Source organism: Falco punctatus, assembly GCF_963210335.1.
Source record: "Falco punctatus genome assembly, chromosome: 8".
In the NCBI taxonomy this organism is placed as follows: Eukaryota; Metazoa; Chordata; class Aves; order Falconiformes; family Falconidae; genus Falco; species Falco punctatus.
In genome coordinates this window covers 8,495,104-8,510,753 of record NC_137588.1, presented here as the reverse complement: position 1 = coordinate 8,510,753, position 15,650 = coordinate 8,495,104, and the positions used below count along the sequence as shown (strand labels likewise).

The following is a 15,650-nucleotide window of genomic DNA, read 5'->3' as shown; positions in this document are numbered from 1 at the left end:
ACCAGGATGAGGGCCATGGAAATTGCTAGAAAAAGGCACAGAGCCAAAGAAGTGAAGGGAGACGGTCCCCACAGAGTATATTCCACATACTATCTTCCCGCCAGCAAGTACTCACTGGACATTCAACAGGCTGGGTCCAGCTCAGGTTTTCCGATATGCTCCTTTTCATTCCTGAAGAATACCACAGGTTTCTCTTAATTCAAATCTCCCTTGGCAGAAATTAAAAGTTCAGGTTACATGGAAATAGTGGGGCTGAGGTTTCAGGGCACGCAGAGGCTTGCACACAATACGTATTTTGCCAGGATGACAGCCCACAAAGCTGACACAGTGCCTGTAACGAGGTATTTCAATTAGATAGAAGACTCTGAGAGAAAGTCAAATTTGGTGAGGCATGCTTTTTTTTTTTTTTTGCTAAAGTGCTCCTATTTCTGGATAACCTTACCAGAGGCCTGAAAAATCTGTGAGTGGCCTCTGCAAGGTCACTTCTGGACATTGGGATCAGGCAGGAAGCGGCAGGGAGCAGCGAGCATTACGGGAGTGCTCTGCGTTTGTGGTTATGTGAAAACATCTTTGCCAAGAGATGAGCACAACTTTCCGTCACCGCTGGTGGCCCCCACACTGATGAGCAGGACAAGGCTACTGAATGACAAGAGGTGGAGAGACAAACCACAGGGCCGGGTGGGCCATGTGAAATGAAATTTTTAGCCACAGTCATCTTCCTTACCTCTGGGTTCCCATCCTGGTGAAAAAAGAGGTGTAACAGCATCAGTAAACTGTTTCCCAACACGTTACATTAAGAGGGAGTGGGACGGGTCGTTGCTGTTGGGTACAGTCAGGTTCCCTTGTGTGCAGCTCTCCTCATCAGCTAAGGAAGATGTGTATCTTGGTGGCACCGATCTGAAACCAGGACAGAGACACAGCTGGTGAAAACCTTGCAGAAAAGGAGAAGCCAGCCCAGTGGGTCAAGTCCTACCCGCTGCCAAATATACAGGGCAGACATTCCAAAGGCAGGCAGCAGCTGCTCCAGATCAGAACCTCACATGTGTAACTCCCATATAAAATGTCTGGGGCATAGGTTTTCTGCAAGACATGCAGTATTTTGAGACGTTGGCATTATCTCAGTTCTGTGCAGGGGAGGGTGGAAAGTCAGCTAAAAGCACTGGGCCATGTGCAAAAGAAAGTGAGATCATGGATTTCTCTCTGGGGAGGGAAAAAACCAAAAACCCTAGCAGACTTCAGAAGTAGAGGTTCCTTCAGTAAAGATTGCCCTGGCCAGCTGCCATCCCATGTAAACACTTGCATATCACCAGCACCTCTTCCTCAGATTAAATACTTCAGACAACATTCAGAAGTGACACATGAATCTAAGAAAAAACAAAAAAGGTCTAGGACTTGGGTATCAACTGACACTCACCTCTGTATGAAGCCACAAGTCCACATAAGATATCTGCATACTCTCTCAAAAGGCTGCCAGGTGAAACTGGACAGACTTCAGGAAGAATCAGCTTTTACCCGCTGAAGTTCTTTTAAATTCACTGAATTTTCCCACTGCCCAAATAATAGAGCTTGTATTACTGCAAGAACTCTCCAGTGTAAGTTTTTATTATGTGATAAATATAAACAATGATAATTGAGCTCATGTTACAGATAATTCTGCTACCGACCCACTAAAATGCTGTCACAAGTCTAGAGGACACCAAAGGTTTAAATATGTGGGTTTGGGTGTTGGGTTTTTTGTTTTTTTTTTTGACGGAAGAGTATATAAAAAAAGACAGGAGTTGTCCCTGGATACATTCGGGAACACTGAAAAGATGTGGATAAGTGTCTTCATGCAATCCACTAGCATGAAGTAGTCCTTTCTGGTTCAAAGAGCAATCTCCAAAGTTAAAACTAGTGTTTTTGTCAGGATAAATTCTTCTTGGCTTTGAATAGGAGCTCCAGAGAGACTGAAAGATCTATTTACTCATGTCACTTGACCTCTTGTATCTCCCAAGTTTTATTAACAGTATCCTGCTTCAATGGATTTGCTTTGAACAGCACATCAAAAGTGTTGTTAGTGTAGGAGTTAGAACTATATTTAGTTGCAGGACCTTGTAACAGGAAACTTTTTTTTCCTAGAAAGCTCCCGGAATGCTTAAAAAAAAAAAAAAAAAAAAAAAAAAAAAAGGCACATGAAGAATGGAGCTGTCCTGCCCCAAACTTTTCGTAGGTGAGACTTGATTGAACCAGACCCCTGGCAAGCTGCATGCCATCACGTTATCTTAACAGACTGTTTATTCTAAGCCTGGGTAACTGCAACAGGATGGCTGGCTGGACTGTATTTCACATTTTGTAAACAAAATTAAATGCAAACCCTTTGCTAGGATCTTTATTTGCTCTACATGTAGCATATGACGCTTCTGAACAAAGGCAAGACATCACAAAGCATAAATGTCAGTCTGAAATGTTCCCAGACTCCTGCATTTCCATGGGAATCTGGAATTTTAACTGGGAAAGCCTGAGGCAGGTTTCCTTGAATAAAGGAATAGTTGTTTAATAGGCAATTAGAACACTTTGAAATCTGTAAACCCAAACAAATCATGCTGCAGAGTAGTCTGTCTCCGGTCACCCTATGTGTAGGTCTGTCCTAAAGCACCAGCAGTGTTGTGCATCTACTGGGTAACGCACGCTTTAATTCCTTGCATGGACTGCAGGCACATCTCCAGAGCAGGCAGGAGTTGCAGCCTCTGCTTCAAGCCAGGCTACACCGAACCAGATTTCTACTTTGGCATACCATGAATATCGCAACCCCCACCCTCATGTTGCAATCTGACTGGCCAGTCCTCACTATTTCATCCAGTTTTACCCAGATGGAGTAAAACATTTGTTGGCAGTGAAATCAGGCTATTCTTTCGATAAACAGGAGTAGAAGCCATACGTACAGTGCAAAGATGCACCTACCTACCTGAGTAGGACCATCAAACCACAATAACCTGTTTAAGCACTTTATTACTCCTAAGTCTGGCTTTTAAGTTTGGAACAATCTTGGTAAGCCACTAACTCTAGGCAAATTCAAAGAGATGCATATATTAGCCATCATTCCTCGGTTAACCTTCACAAGATAAGAATTTTGCATGGAATGATGCTGTTGAGAAAACAATTTTATGCGGGATGTTATTGATTTCCTGTGATGCTAGAGCTGAAGATACCACAAGTTTCAAGAGAGGGAGGAAAACCCCTGTTTCTTCCAGGATACTGCAAAATTTTAAACAACAGGACAGAATGGTTGCTCCTGAAAGAGCTTCACAAAGTTTCTCACTACAGAAGGTTGGGATCTGGAGAAACCATCGGCAAGACAGAATGGAAAACACAGGTAGCACCTGCTGAAGGTCCTGTTGCTGTGTAGGAGTGCTGGGACCAGTATTCATGATTTCATCTCCCTCTGATTCCCTGAACAACCTTTGGAAAATAATTCCCTTCTTTGTTCACAAATTCCCCAGACATAAAACAGGAGGATTAACAATATCTCTCTTGGCTATTTCATACCATTACACTAGGCAGTGACTCTCTGATTCTGCCTGTATGGTATCCAGCCTCAGGGTCAGTTAAAGCCCCTGGGTGCTGTTGTAATTCATGCACATTTAAAAACTGATACAAAAGCGGTAATGTTAAATTACGGCAGGTTCTTATTGCCAGACCACATGGATCATGGAAGAAGTTTATAAAGGGACTCTTGCATACTAGCGAAATGAATGCAACCTTACCTCTGCAGAAAGAATCACAATTAGGTGGGCTGGCAGGTGAATTTTTGTTCTCTGGAAAGCCCCAATATTTTTGTATAACCTCCTAGATAGAATAGGGCAAATCAAATAAAAATTCTATTGTAGAGATTCATCAATGAATTGCTTAACCACCCCAGTACCCCCCGAAATATCAGTATAGTTTGCTTAAGTAATGCTGATGTTTTTTTCTGATCACATAAAACCTCTTCCCTTTTCAATGATGTGGAAATAGTTTGTGGCAATAACAGTAAAAAAATACAACAGACTACCAATATACTATAAAAGTAACACAGTATATAGCATACTGATGTCATATTCTAATAAAAGGCTCTCCATCAAAAAGGCAAAGCGGCACATAAAAATGCTTTTGATAGTATCAAAACAAAAACTGTGCTGTCAAAGCGTAGGAAACCTACGCCAGCCTAGGAAAACCAAGTTCCCTTTCCTGGCTGCTAGTAAAACATCTAGATGTTTTTATCACAAGTCTTTTTGCCTCCCACTTGAGTCAGACTCCTGATAACGGATTCAGGAGTACAGCCTGATCCTGCCTGTCCCAGAGAAGTCAATGGCTTTCTCGAGACAGATGTTGACGGCCAGTTGCAAAACCGTGCAAGCAGAGCACATCACAGTCGGCCTCTGAGCACGCACAGCTGCCTCGAGGGCACCAGATGATTTGGAGACAAGCACCGACACCAGCACAAAGTGGCCTTGCCCCATAGAAACACTTCATTAAGGCTTCAGGGGTGATTAGGTCCATGGGACCCCACGCACTCCTGGTGGGGCCCTGCTTCGCGCCTGGAGGCGAGCTCTTCCTAACCTCTGAAACACTCCTGAAACTGACAGCATGAGTATTCCAAAACGGAGTCATTCCACTGGCTTTGGGTCAGACTTGCAGAAAGCAAATGAAATCCAAGGCGAACCCTGGAGCATTTTATGGAAAGATTCCTATTGGCTTCAGCAGGCTTTCATTTGAAATTTTGGGCTACAGCCCAAAACGCCAAGGTCTCCAGATAAGAGGTAGGTTTGAGTGACAAGATAACGCCTTGGAGATCTTCGGCTGCAGGCGGAGGCAGTCCTATCCCCTACCTGAGCAAGGAGCTGGAAGGCACCCCAGCGTGGCACACCAAGAAAGAGGTAATATAGACAACTATGTTGTTTTTGCCTTTGTCATGCAAATAGAGTTCATCTCCCCAAGTGCTCAACAGCTTGAAACAGCTGTGCAGCTTCCTAAGGCAAAACTGCTGGAAGCCACTCCACAGTAATATTTCATAAAATACTACACCCTGGTCTGTTTTCTTGCATATGGATGCATATAATTTGTTTGCCCTACACATCGTAAGCTGCAGAAGTATTTTCTATTTCCTGGCAATCCTGGAAATCATTAATGACCTCAGAGCATAACAGATGGTCTTGCCCTGCTTGTTAAAAAAAAAAAGCAAAATTTGCAACACCTGTTCAGGGTCCTATGGCCAGCTCTGCTAGTGAGAGCCCAGCAGTCCAGAGGGACCCAGCTGCTCAGCATACGCACAGCCTGTCCCAAGGCATGCTGTGGGCTGACATGCAACCTTCAGGGACCTCCGCCTCTGAGCAGAGGCTGCCCCATGTTTTTTGCAAAGGGGCCTGGCTCATTTGTGCTGCGCAGCGATGCTATTTAGATATATGTTGGAGAAGCTGCTGTGTTCCTCTCTGGCTCAGGCAATGGGTTTGCATGAAGTTCAGGGTTCCCTCACACCTTGGTACAACACACGCTGTGCTTTCACACTTGGACAATTTAGAGTCCAATCCTGTCTTCTTGACATGCACACAACTGCTGTTGTAGGAAACCTAAAGGGGAAGATCTGGCTGATCCTGAGCAGAGAGAGGGGGACACGCTTATTCTCTCTCATTAAAAGCAATATCACAGGAGCACCTACAGCCAGGAGCAGGCATACTAGTTGATGCACAGAAGGATAAAAGGGAACAGCCTCTCTGCTTTAGAGAACTCTCAATCCAAACAGTAAAGAGAAAAGAACTATCCCATTTAATTGCTGGAAAATTGAGGCACAGAGGGGCTTAAAAGGCAGGCTTAAGGTCACATGGAAAAACCTCTGGCAGAGCAATGATTTGAATTCACTGTCCTGAAAGAAACCCAGCATCCCAGCCCAGCCCTTCACGTTATCTCTCTGCCTGACCCCCAGCATAACTCCTGCACCGGATCTGTCCCGCTAAGGGTGCCAGCAATGCCGGGGAAACATTTTCCTGCTGGAGAAGAAAGTAAAGGGTGGGGTAAGATGAGACTGACGATGAGGGAATTGGGGATTATTATTATCATTGTGGTGTTTCAGACTTTTTTTTGGTTTCTCTCCATTTTCAGCTTTGCAGATGGAGGAGAAACTCTAGCTATCACAACTGAACATTTTCCCTGGCACTTTGACTGTTGCCCTGACTCTGACCCCTCTCAGAAGCAGAATTGGGAAGAGAGAGGAGCTAGCAGCTACGAGCAGCATGGCCATGCAGCTTCCTTCGCTGCAGCCCGACAGCAGTCAGAGGCTAGGTGCCTCTCTCTCTGTATGACGGATAAAGGACCTGACTGACAAGTAACCCTGACTCCTATCTTCTGGAGCAGATGAGCTCCTTTTGATCTCATTAAAACCCTCCTCAGAGGGCCAGCTCCATTTGAGAAGGCGCCTAAAAGCAGCTAGAGGAGCCTGGCCTTCAGCACCCACATTTGACCAATCCTCCTGTTTCTGTTAGGACTTCAGATTTGCAACAGACCCTCTATTTCTGTTTCTCATTTCTTTTGTAAGCAGTAGTTTTCTTGGGGGCAACAGACCATCCCTTTGACCTTGCTCATATAACACTGGGGGCAGTGAATGCTATCACTGTGCAAATAACTCAAGGAATTTCACAACAGAGCCAATGCCTACTCCCCCAGATAGTCCTGCAAGAGAGCAGTGCCTGTCAGAGTTGCTGGTGGTTAGGATTGCCATTACCATTTTAAGGCTTCACCACAGAGCTCTTTTACCTCAGGGATGTCACATGTATTCAATCATCTCCCAGTAGCCACCCCCAGTTCTCCCAACAGCTGCACAGAGAAGAAAATACCCACAGCCATGAGTCAAACAGCAATAACAATTCAAAGAACCCAAAGTCTAATTTTCTCTGTCATTTGGGGCTTTTTCCCAAGCCTGCTGACTGCCTGGGACTCTTCCTACTGACCTAAAAGGTCGGGGATTGGGCAAACACAACTAGGCAGGGACTGCATCCCCGCTCACTGCTGAAAAGCATCAGTCTTCAAGGTGAACATCTTGGGGCAGGGTGGACTGGGCTAGCTCCTCTGAAAATGTTCCCTTTTAAATTAGTTCCTCTCACGCTGCTCCTTCTGCTTCTTGTTCTTGCCAAGTGGTCTGTGAATAGTCTGTTACCAACGCACCAAAACCTGCTTGCTTGTACAGGGTGCAGACCTGCACATGTTTCACCACCAGTGGCCTGAACCCACCCCTCCTATTGAACACAGCTGAGCTGGCAGGAGTGGTCACCCCATCTGCAGCTGACATGCTCCTCACCACCATCAGATACAGCAGTGTTGACTCAACTTGCTCACTCACCAACTTTACTCCAGGGAGCAGCTTCTGCTGCAGCAGGCAGACTGTTCCAGTAGTCCCCCCAACTCCTAGGGTCACCTCTGTTTCTGTGAACCGGCTCGCTTCTTCAACACCAAGGAGGAGCAGAAGAGCAAAGAGATAAAATTCTGGGTTTGAGTAACTCCATGCCTCCTGCCTGCAGCCAGGGCTGAGCTTTTGTCTGCTTCTCCCAGGCTTTGCAGAGCAGATCCTGGCAGTCCCTGCCTCACACTGGGGTCTTTGCCCACCACATGCCACAGGGTTAATTCAGGTTTTCCTTCTCCCCCCCCACCTTTCGGACAACACTACACAACCTAGTCCTCCATCGGGGTACTAAACTTCTCTGGGAATTTGGGTTAAAAAGAACCTCAGAGAAGGTTTTTGGTAGCAGTTTGATCCTTTTGTTTGCATGTTTGGGGTTTGTGTGTGTACGTGTGTGTGTTGGGGCGGGTTGTTTGTTCTTCTCCAATAAGAAGAGCCCTCTCACAGCCTTGCAGTAGTGATGCTTACTCTAGAGTGGTCCCCTCAGAAAGCCAACCAAGGGCAGACGAGCGAAAAAGATAAAAGTAAGAAGCTGGCTCCAAGTGGCAGGTCTTGTGGAGCATGGGATCTCTGACAAGGAGCCGCGGGGAGGTCAGCTGTCGATTAGAGAGGAGCCTGCCTTTGGCAATGACATTAAAGACCGTCCTCAGGAGAGGTGATTTCAGCTCCTGGCTCTGACATGGGCCTCCTGCCTGACTTGGATGACTCAGACTTTCCCCCTTTCTCCAATGGCAGCAATATTTCTTTTGCTTTGTCTTGTCAATATATACCACAAGTTTTTTGGAGGAAGGGTAGGGTTAGGCAAGTACTTTCTGGGCTTTGCTGAACATGGCTGTGATTTCCTGGATCTGCTGGGTACAGTCCTAATGTCTGTCTTGCTGGCAAACTGTAAATGCCCTTTCAGCCCAAAGAGGAACCTGGCTCTGCTTAGGTTTTTTTAAAACCAATTAGTTATTACAGACACATCTCAGCTATTCCACATTATTAATCAACACATCACAAATACAGCAGCTTCTTTGCTGTTTCAGGTCCCTCTCCAAGAGGCTGTTCTAATTGCTGATGACTACTTTGCCTACATTCTTGTGATGTGCTTTCTTGCTGCATGTTTTTGGATGCAGTTTTCTTCCACTCACTTCATGAAAGATCTTGTTTTGTCAGGAAAAAAAGAACGCGTTTTTATTAGAAGGGAGTTTATCTGTATCAGGGAAGGGTTGTTGTTTTTTCAGGTCCAGGATAAGTTCCCTAGTTAGACAGAAGAACAGCCCAGCATATGCAGCGCTAACCTGGAAAGCAGCAGCCTGAATTTTGCTTTATGCATACAATGAGACAGAACAGCCCTTTAAAGAAGGCTTTCCAGACCCCAGGAAGGGTTGGGATTGACCAATGACTAGCCTATTGGCTCTTATGAGTGACATTCTCTGCCCCTGTTCTCATTTGGGAGAAAACCAAGACCTTTCCAGGAATATTTCTGAAATGGCTATTATTGTCATGATACAGAAAAACTGTTCTACAGGCAAAACACCATTTGGCATTGATTGGCCTTGATTATAACAGTGCAATCAAGTTACCATTGCCACTGCTCTGAGCCAAAGGGTGCACCCACCCTGCAGAGCAGCTACTCGCATTCCTTCAATGGCAGAAGATGGCCATCCTGCTGGGACTTGGGCAGCAAAGGGAATTAAAATAGCTGCAAGGAGTAGTTCAGCTCTGTCTCCTCATTCCATCATCTATGGCTGCTACTCTGGTTTCACAGGGTCAGCCCGGCCCAGAGCAGCCACAGTAGAAGCAGTGTAAGGTATATTTGGGAGGCCTGTTCCACAGCCAGGTTTCCCCACTTGCCTCTTGCACATCCCTTTTATGTCACGTTTCAAGTGGGATCTTGGAGCCTTGGCCTCGGTTTCTTTATCCCAGCTGTGGGAAAAAGGGATCTTGTTGATAACCGGGACCTTACACCAAGCAAATTCTGCACTTTCTCTTTGGAAAGACAGATTTAGCTCACCAGTTTTCAAGCAGTTACTTTGATTTTTCAGCTTTCTCCTCCACTTCAGTGTTAAATATCTCATGGTTAATTTCAGCTGTGACCTAAAAAAGAAGAGGAACTACATTCATTCTTTTTGTATTGCTTACTCCACTCCCGGGCCAGCAGGCAAAGCTTTATGAGCTGATATTTTCCCTTCCCACCTCCCTCGTGCCCTGAAGTTTGCAATAAGCACTTGCCTCAGGATTCCATGCAGTCAGCCCACGAGAGGTGCTTGGTCTCTTACACTATACGCACGATGCTCTCCAGGTCTGCACACTGTGATTCCCAAGAAGAGCAAAGCCAAGAATTGCATCTCAGCTGCTGATAGGCAATCAGTTCCCATCAGCTTTCCAGCGCACATCCCAGGAGGGTAATTCAGGGCTTGAAAACTGACGCCAAAAGCCAATAGCGCAAGACAGACAGGAAACAGAACGGTTTCTGTTTAACAAAGAAAATACTCCCGAGACAGGCTGGGATGAGGAGGAGGAGGGAAGAGCCTTTCCAAGACTCTACCGTGGAAAAGGAGGAAACCTCGGTGTTAACAGGGCTGCCTTTTGTCTTAATTTCCACAAGTCCTTTAAATAGAGATGAACATAAGCAACAGACAACAGAGGTGAAGGCGCACTGCCAATTTTGCTGCCCTCGTATTTCTGTTCCCATCACCATAATCTCAAGGAAATCCAGATTAGCACCTTTCCAGCAACATACACATTTGTAACAGGACCCTTGAGACACATTGCTTCTTCTGGTGTAAAAGCAAATGTCAGCTTAAGAGCAGTTAACTCTATTGACTAGAAGGGAGGAATAGCACTTATTTTTGTTTGCTGGCAATATCTAACCCTTTAAATGATATCAGATGGGCATGAGTCAACAACCTTGCCTTGAATAATGTGCCGCTCAGACTGCCTATAAATAGATTTTACTCTCCCTCTTTCACATAAAGCTAGCTCCCTCAGCAACTACACAGCCAAGAGGTCTGTTGGGGACAAACATACATGCCGGGAACAAGGGGGTATTGAAGCAGTTGCATTCCCTCTAATCTCCTCCTGCCAGAGGGGCCACTAAAAATACAGTAGCCACCCAGTTGCTTTAGCTCTTGTTATGGCTGGGTGGTGCAGGAGCAGCGAACAGCAGCCAAATTCTTCATATCTCAGTCTCGGCTGAAAAAAGCTCCAAAGCAGATGATAATTAAGCCTTTAATATTTCCAATAGATTTAAAATATGGCTATTTTTACCACACCAACATGCAGAGCCAGGAACACACACTGAACACAGACAGGGAGCGGCAGCTCTATTCTGTGTACTTAGACAGCTGGAGTCTTTACAGTGGTACATCTGGGAGATGGAGAACTTAAAAAATGGCTTTAATGGAGTTTTCACTCTAACTTCACTGTTTTGCCAAGCCAGGTGATATTTAGGATACCGAAGTATTTTAATCAGCTACAGGAAAAAGTTGTATTACCTCTTTTAGAGGGGACACATTTTCTAGTTGGGACTTGAGGAATGGGCCCCAGGAGCAGTGGAATGGAAGTTCAGTCTTTCTCCAAGAACTGGGCCCAGTTATACACGCTTGTTGGCCTTCTGGGCTAGCTAGCAGCAAGGAAGTGATGTAGCATCATACCGTGCTGTCTGTCACTCCTCAAGCCAGTGGAGAAGACAACCATAGGCAGACAAGTCAGCCTGGGGTGAATTCTGGTGGGAATTCTAACCCAGTAACCATTTGCAGTCTTACCTTTCAAACAACCACATCGTTTTATGCCTCCCTCCTCACCACCATCCGCTTGATGTATTTGCATTACGAACTCTCCGGGCAGGAATCACTCCCTTTATCTGCCTGTTCAGGGCTTATTACAGCAAGTCTCAGTCTCACATGAAAAATCCCAATCTCTTGATTAAAAGAAGAGAAATACAATCCACCCAGTTCATTTTGATTGGGTGTTAAATCTACAGCCTAATGACAGAGATTTCAGGGCCAGGATTGTTACTGATGATAATTTTAGCAGATGCCTGTTTCCCCTAAGACCAACGTCACTTTCTCTACTTGAGAGCAGAGGCCATTCACAAAAAGTCTTGATACTTCAAGGCCAAGTTTCATTTAACTCAAGACGACACATGCACATATCTGAAAAGTCCATTATCTTTTGTTCAGATCATTTCTTTTATATCTGTTTTACAGGATAAACAGAGGCAGGAACATTCAGGCAAGTTCACAAGAGCTCTCTGCTCCCATGTTGTGGGCCAAAATGAATGGGGGAACTTTTACTTTCATTTAGGGTCTCTTGTTGGGATCTTCTTTCTTGTCTTTAAAGAGAATTCAGGATGGTGAATGCTGAAATCTTGGCTTCATCTGTGGGATTTTAAAAATTTCCTATTGTTGCTCTAACCCTGACAGCGGAAATCAAGATCATTGACCACTTATGTCAGGAGAAGTGGAGTTCATAGGGCAAGTCCTTTGGGAAAATCTCATTTTATATCTCACATCTGCTAAGGGTTTATGAAAATCTTGTCTCCCATTGCAGGTCATGCATCAGAGATGAGACATTTTGAAAAATGTCCCATGGAACCTGGCAATGATAATAACAAGACGACTGAGACCACACAATTAGGTCAGAAACTGTCCATTCCTCATCACAGATTGAGAGTAATGAAGGTCTAACTTGCAATCACAGTGAACAGCAGAGACTAGAAGCTGTGAGGGCATTAAGAGGACACGATTTTGCAACATGCAACAAAAAAATTGCCAGTAAGTGAGCCACCAGAAATCAATCTTTGTGTCAAATGCTGTATGTACTGGGGCAGGGCGACCGACTCAGCTGGGAGTCAAATTTTGGTAACTGAGCCATCTCTTTCTCTCTCAACCTGTTGAATAGGATCCAAAAGGTTTTCCCACTTGGTTTGACACGAATAGATACACATACAACAACTCTCTGATTGAGAGGCAGGTTCCCTTCTGTTGCAGCTCAGGCAGGGCCAGGTTGCGCTACGGAACAGAAATCAGTCACATTTTGCATTCTGACAGATGTGGTCACATTGCCTTGCATTTGTGCTTTTTTCCTGGCCACAGACTGAGTGCAAAAGGTATTTAAGGTTCTTCTCCATTCGTCAAGGATTTCAGCAAGTATCTGACAGACCTGAACAATAGTGAACGGCAGCTCAATGAAATCCAGCTCTGAGGGCTGTGCATACGCCGTACAATCAGTTTGTGCATCCAGAGTAGGTCTGAGCCTTCCATGCAGGCAGTAGACTCACTGCTAACTGAATATGCTAGGAAATACCCAGCGCAAACAACAGATGCCCCAGGAAGGGGAGGCCTCACCTTGCTGGAGATCCTCTGATCCAAAACATAAGGGATCACACTAACAGCCAAGAAATCCCCAGGGAGGTGCAGCTGGCACAAAATTTCTCCCTGCTGTCAGCTAAAAACAAGAGGTGAAATGAATGAGCATGGTTTGCTCATGCAATAATTAATGGAATGTCATTCATGCAGTAACAGTGCTCTGAGACACTGCTGATAGCACATGTGCTCCCACCTGGACCAGATCATCCCACCGGGCTACAGCATAGTCTTTCCTCTCCAATTCAGTGCTACATTCTTGTTGCCCTCCACACTTCGCTACTTGCCGCTGTGACTCTAGGCACTGCATGTCCTTCAGTTATAAATTCAGAGACCAAATCCAGAAGGAAGCATCACATTACCTCAACCAAACACCAGTTTTAATCCAATTATCCTTCATCATGCCTATCTTTTGATCGTCTTGAGTCCACAAGGGGTAGAGAATCTGCCATTTAGTGAAAAGTAAAAAAAGCTATACACTGTCCAAAAAGCTAAAACACAAAACTCAGCAGAAATGTCATTTTGCTTTACTCCAGAGCCAAATCTCTGTCCTTCCAGAATATTATGAACACACAATTACTTTGGAAGCTGGTAACGACTGACTTTGAGATCCACAGACAATCACAGACCTGAATAAAGGTGAGGTAATGCGTCTTTCAGGTACCTAAGCAAAGGAGAAAGCCTAAAGGAAGAAGCAGGAGGCACGCCTGTACCAGGAGGAAGACAGAGAGAACTTTTGGGGCACACAGCCTGCTGAGGAGAGTTAGCGATTTCTTACAAGAAAACTGTTTCTTTTGAGATCATAGCAACAGGACATCACATACATGGCATGTAAGTGAATAATGATTTTTCCAAGGAATACCTCTCTCCAAATAATACAATCAGTTTCTCCTCTTAATGGAAAAAAAACCCTATACGAACCCGCCAGGCTAGAGGGACAACAGCATCCTCATCCAGCACATCTCCTGTTTTTCCAAAAGCATTTCCCAGCTTTAATTCCAAGGTGATGAGTCCTCTCATCCAGATAGCTGAGCAGCCTATTCACAAGATATATAAACCACAGATAAGGAGATGATGTAGCCAGCTCTTGGAAATGTTTGTTTGCTTTCAACTGCTTTCTCCAGGCCATCTGCATGGCTGCTGCTGAGCACTGATCTGCCAGTTCTCAGCTCAGAAACAAGCCATTCTCCCACAGCAGCTTTGCAGGTAGCCGTTACCTTTGCTCTGGTCTCTTTTACCTGTTACAGTTCGGCACTTCCCCAAACCTAGAGTAAGATGAGGGATTTCAAGAGTAAGACAGGGAACTCTCCTCTAATCATTGGCTGGCTTCAGTTTCAGTCACAGATCGTTGGAAAGCATCCCAGGTTACTTCCCATCTTGTAGTAAGGAATGCATTTCTACTCTTTGACCATCTCTTTTCCCTGCAGAGCACCAATGAAGAAAGTTACGCCATTGTATATCTGGACTGCAAGAAACTGAAACACTTCAGACACTCCAGACCTGTGCACTGCTTGTGTAACACAGAAAACAGGGGTGTTCTCACTATCAACAGTGTTGTAAAGAGGGGAAATAATAGCTCCGAAGTGTCCCATCCTACTATTTAGCTCCTTCACTGATTGACAGTTTCAGCACTGGCTCAAAAGAAACAAAAGCAGAGACTAACCCTAGAACCAAAGGTGAGTTGGTGCAAACCGGCACCATTTCATTGCCATCAGCATTTCTCTAATGGTTACCGAGGGTCTCACCCTGTGTTGCATCCAGTGAAGGGCTTACGTATGCAGGGAACATGAGGTGTTGCCAGGTATCCTGGAGAGTGCTGACAGCAGAAAACTTCCCGACGTGAAGAACAAAGTCACTATCACCAATGGTCACACTCCTGTATATTTATGCTCACATTCCTCCTTTAGGCCTTGCAAACAAGAAGAAATAAATGTTATAGCCATCACAATCCTTTCTTGTTCTATCATTTCAAGTAGTTTACTTCAAGGGGCTTCTCTGGAAATACTTGTAGTGCTATTCAGAAGCAATTCAAAACACTGAAGAGTTAGCGACAAATTAATCAGTCAGGCCTGTACAGATGTGCTGTCCAGTGTCTTTCCAAATATTCTGATGTCTGTGAAAGCAGAGGGGGAGCTCTTCTTTAAATTAACTCTCAAGGGATTACAATTTTTATAGTTGAAGACTATAATGAGATAAAGGAGGGTGTTAAAAAGATGAGGGTATGTGAGAAAAGTAGCAATCTTTTAAATTTCCAACAGAAACAAGAACTTTGTATTTTATTTTACAAACATATGCCCACTTTGTAATTAAGGAACCGATTTCAATGAAGTCAAGCTTGAGCGATGTGTTGCAGATTCAGAGCCATGCAGAGTTTACCCTGTTTCTTTGCTTGCCTTAACGAAAAGGGCGTGCCACAATGTTGCTTTAAGTGCACATTGAATAGACATGGCTCTCTAGTTAATTTGTTTGATGCGCATGACGGTTGTGAATCAACCGTAGAAGCAGCAATTGGGATTGAAAAGTGCATACAATTAACATTCACAATTTAATATCCCTAAAGAGATGCAATCTTAACATTACACTTAAATTCAACAATATTTGTTTCTTATCTCCTCTTCCATCAAAATCCATTAAGTACATATTGAAGTGGAGTAAGCCCGGATGATTATATTAAAAAGAGACTTCAAAAAGTTTTTGGTTGAGGGTTTCCATACTGTATCCAGATGCTTTCATGACTTCATAAACATAGCAGAACTATACATCCAGCCTCATCTCCGAATGCCCTGTTCTTAAACTAAAAACCTTGACGAAACCATCTTAAAGAACATCCTGATTCTTTTCGGAATCTAAACGGAGGCTTTCTCTTGTTTTAAGTTTCAAAACTTCAGGTT

General features: G+C 44.5%; 1 protein-coding gene across 1 annotated transcript in view; it reads right to left on the bottom strand.

Annotated features, from left to right (window-relative positions):
- Positions 1 to 15,650, bottom strand: part of LOC308068733 (uncharacterized protein) — a 79,588-nt gene that overhangs the window by 26,054 nt on the left and 37,884 nt on the right. Inside the window, exon 5 of the mRNA XM_080399872.1 lies at positions 1 to 15,650. This exon is cut by the window's left edge and continues 16,791 nt beyond it. Within this exon, the coding sequence (XP_080255998.1) occupies positions 15,636 to 15,650 (15 nt within the window). The 3' untranslated portion in view covers positions 1 to 15,635.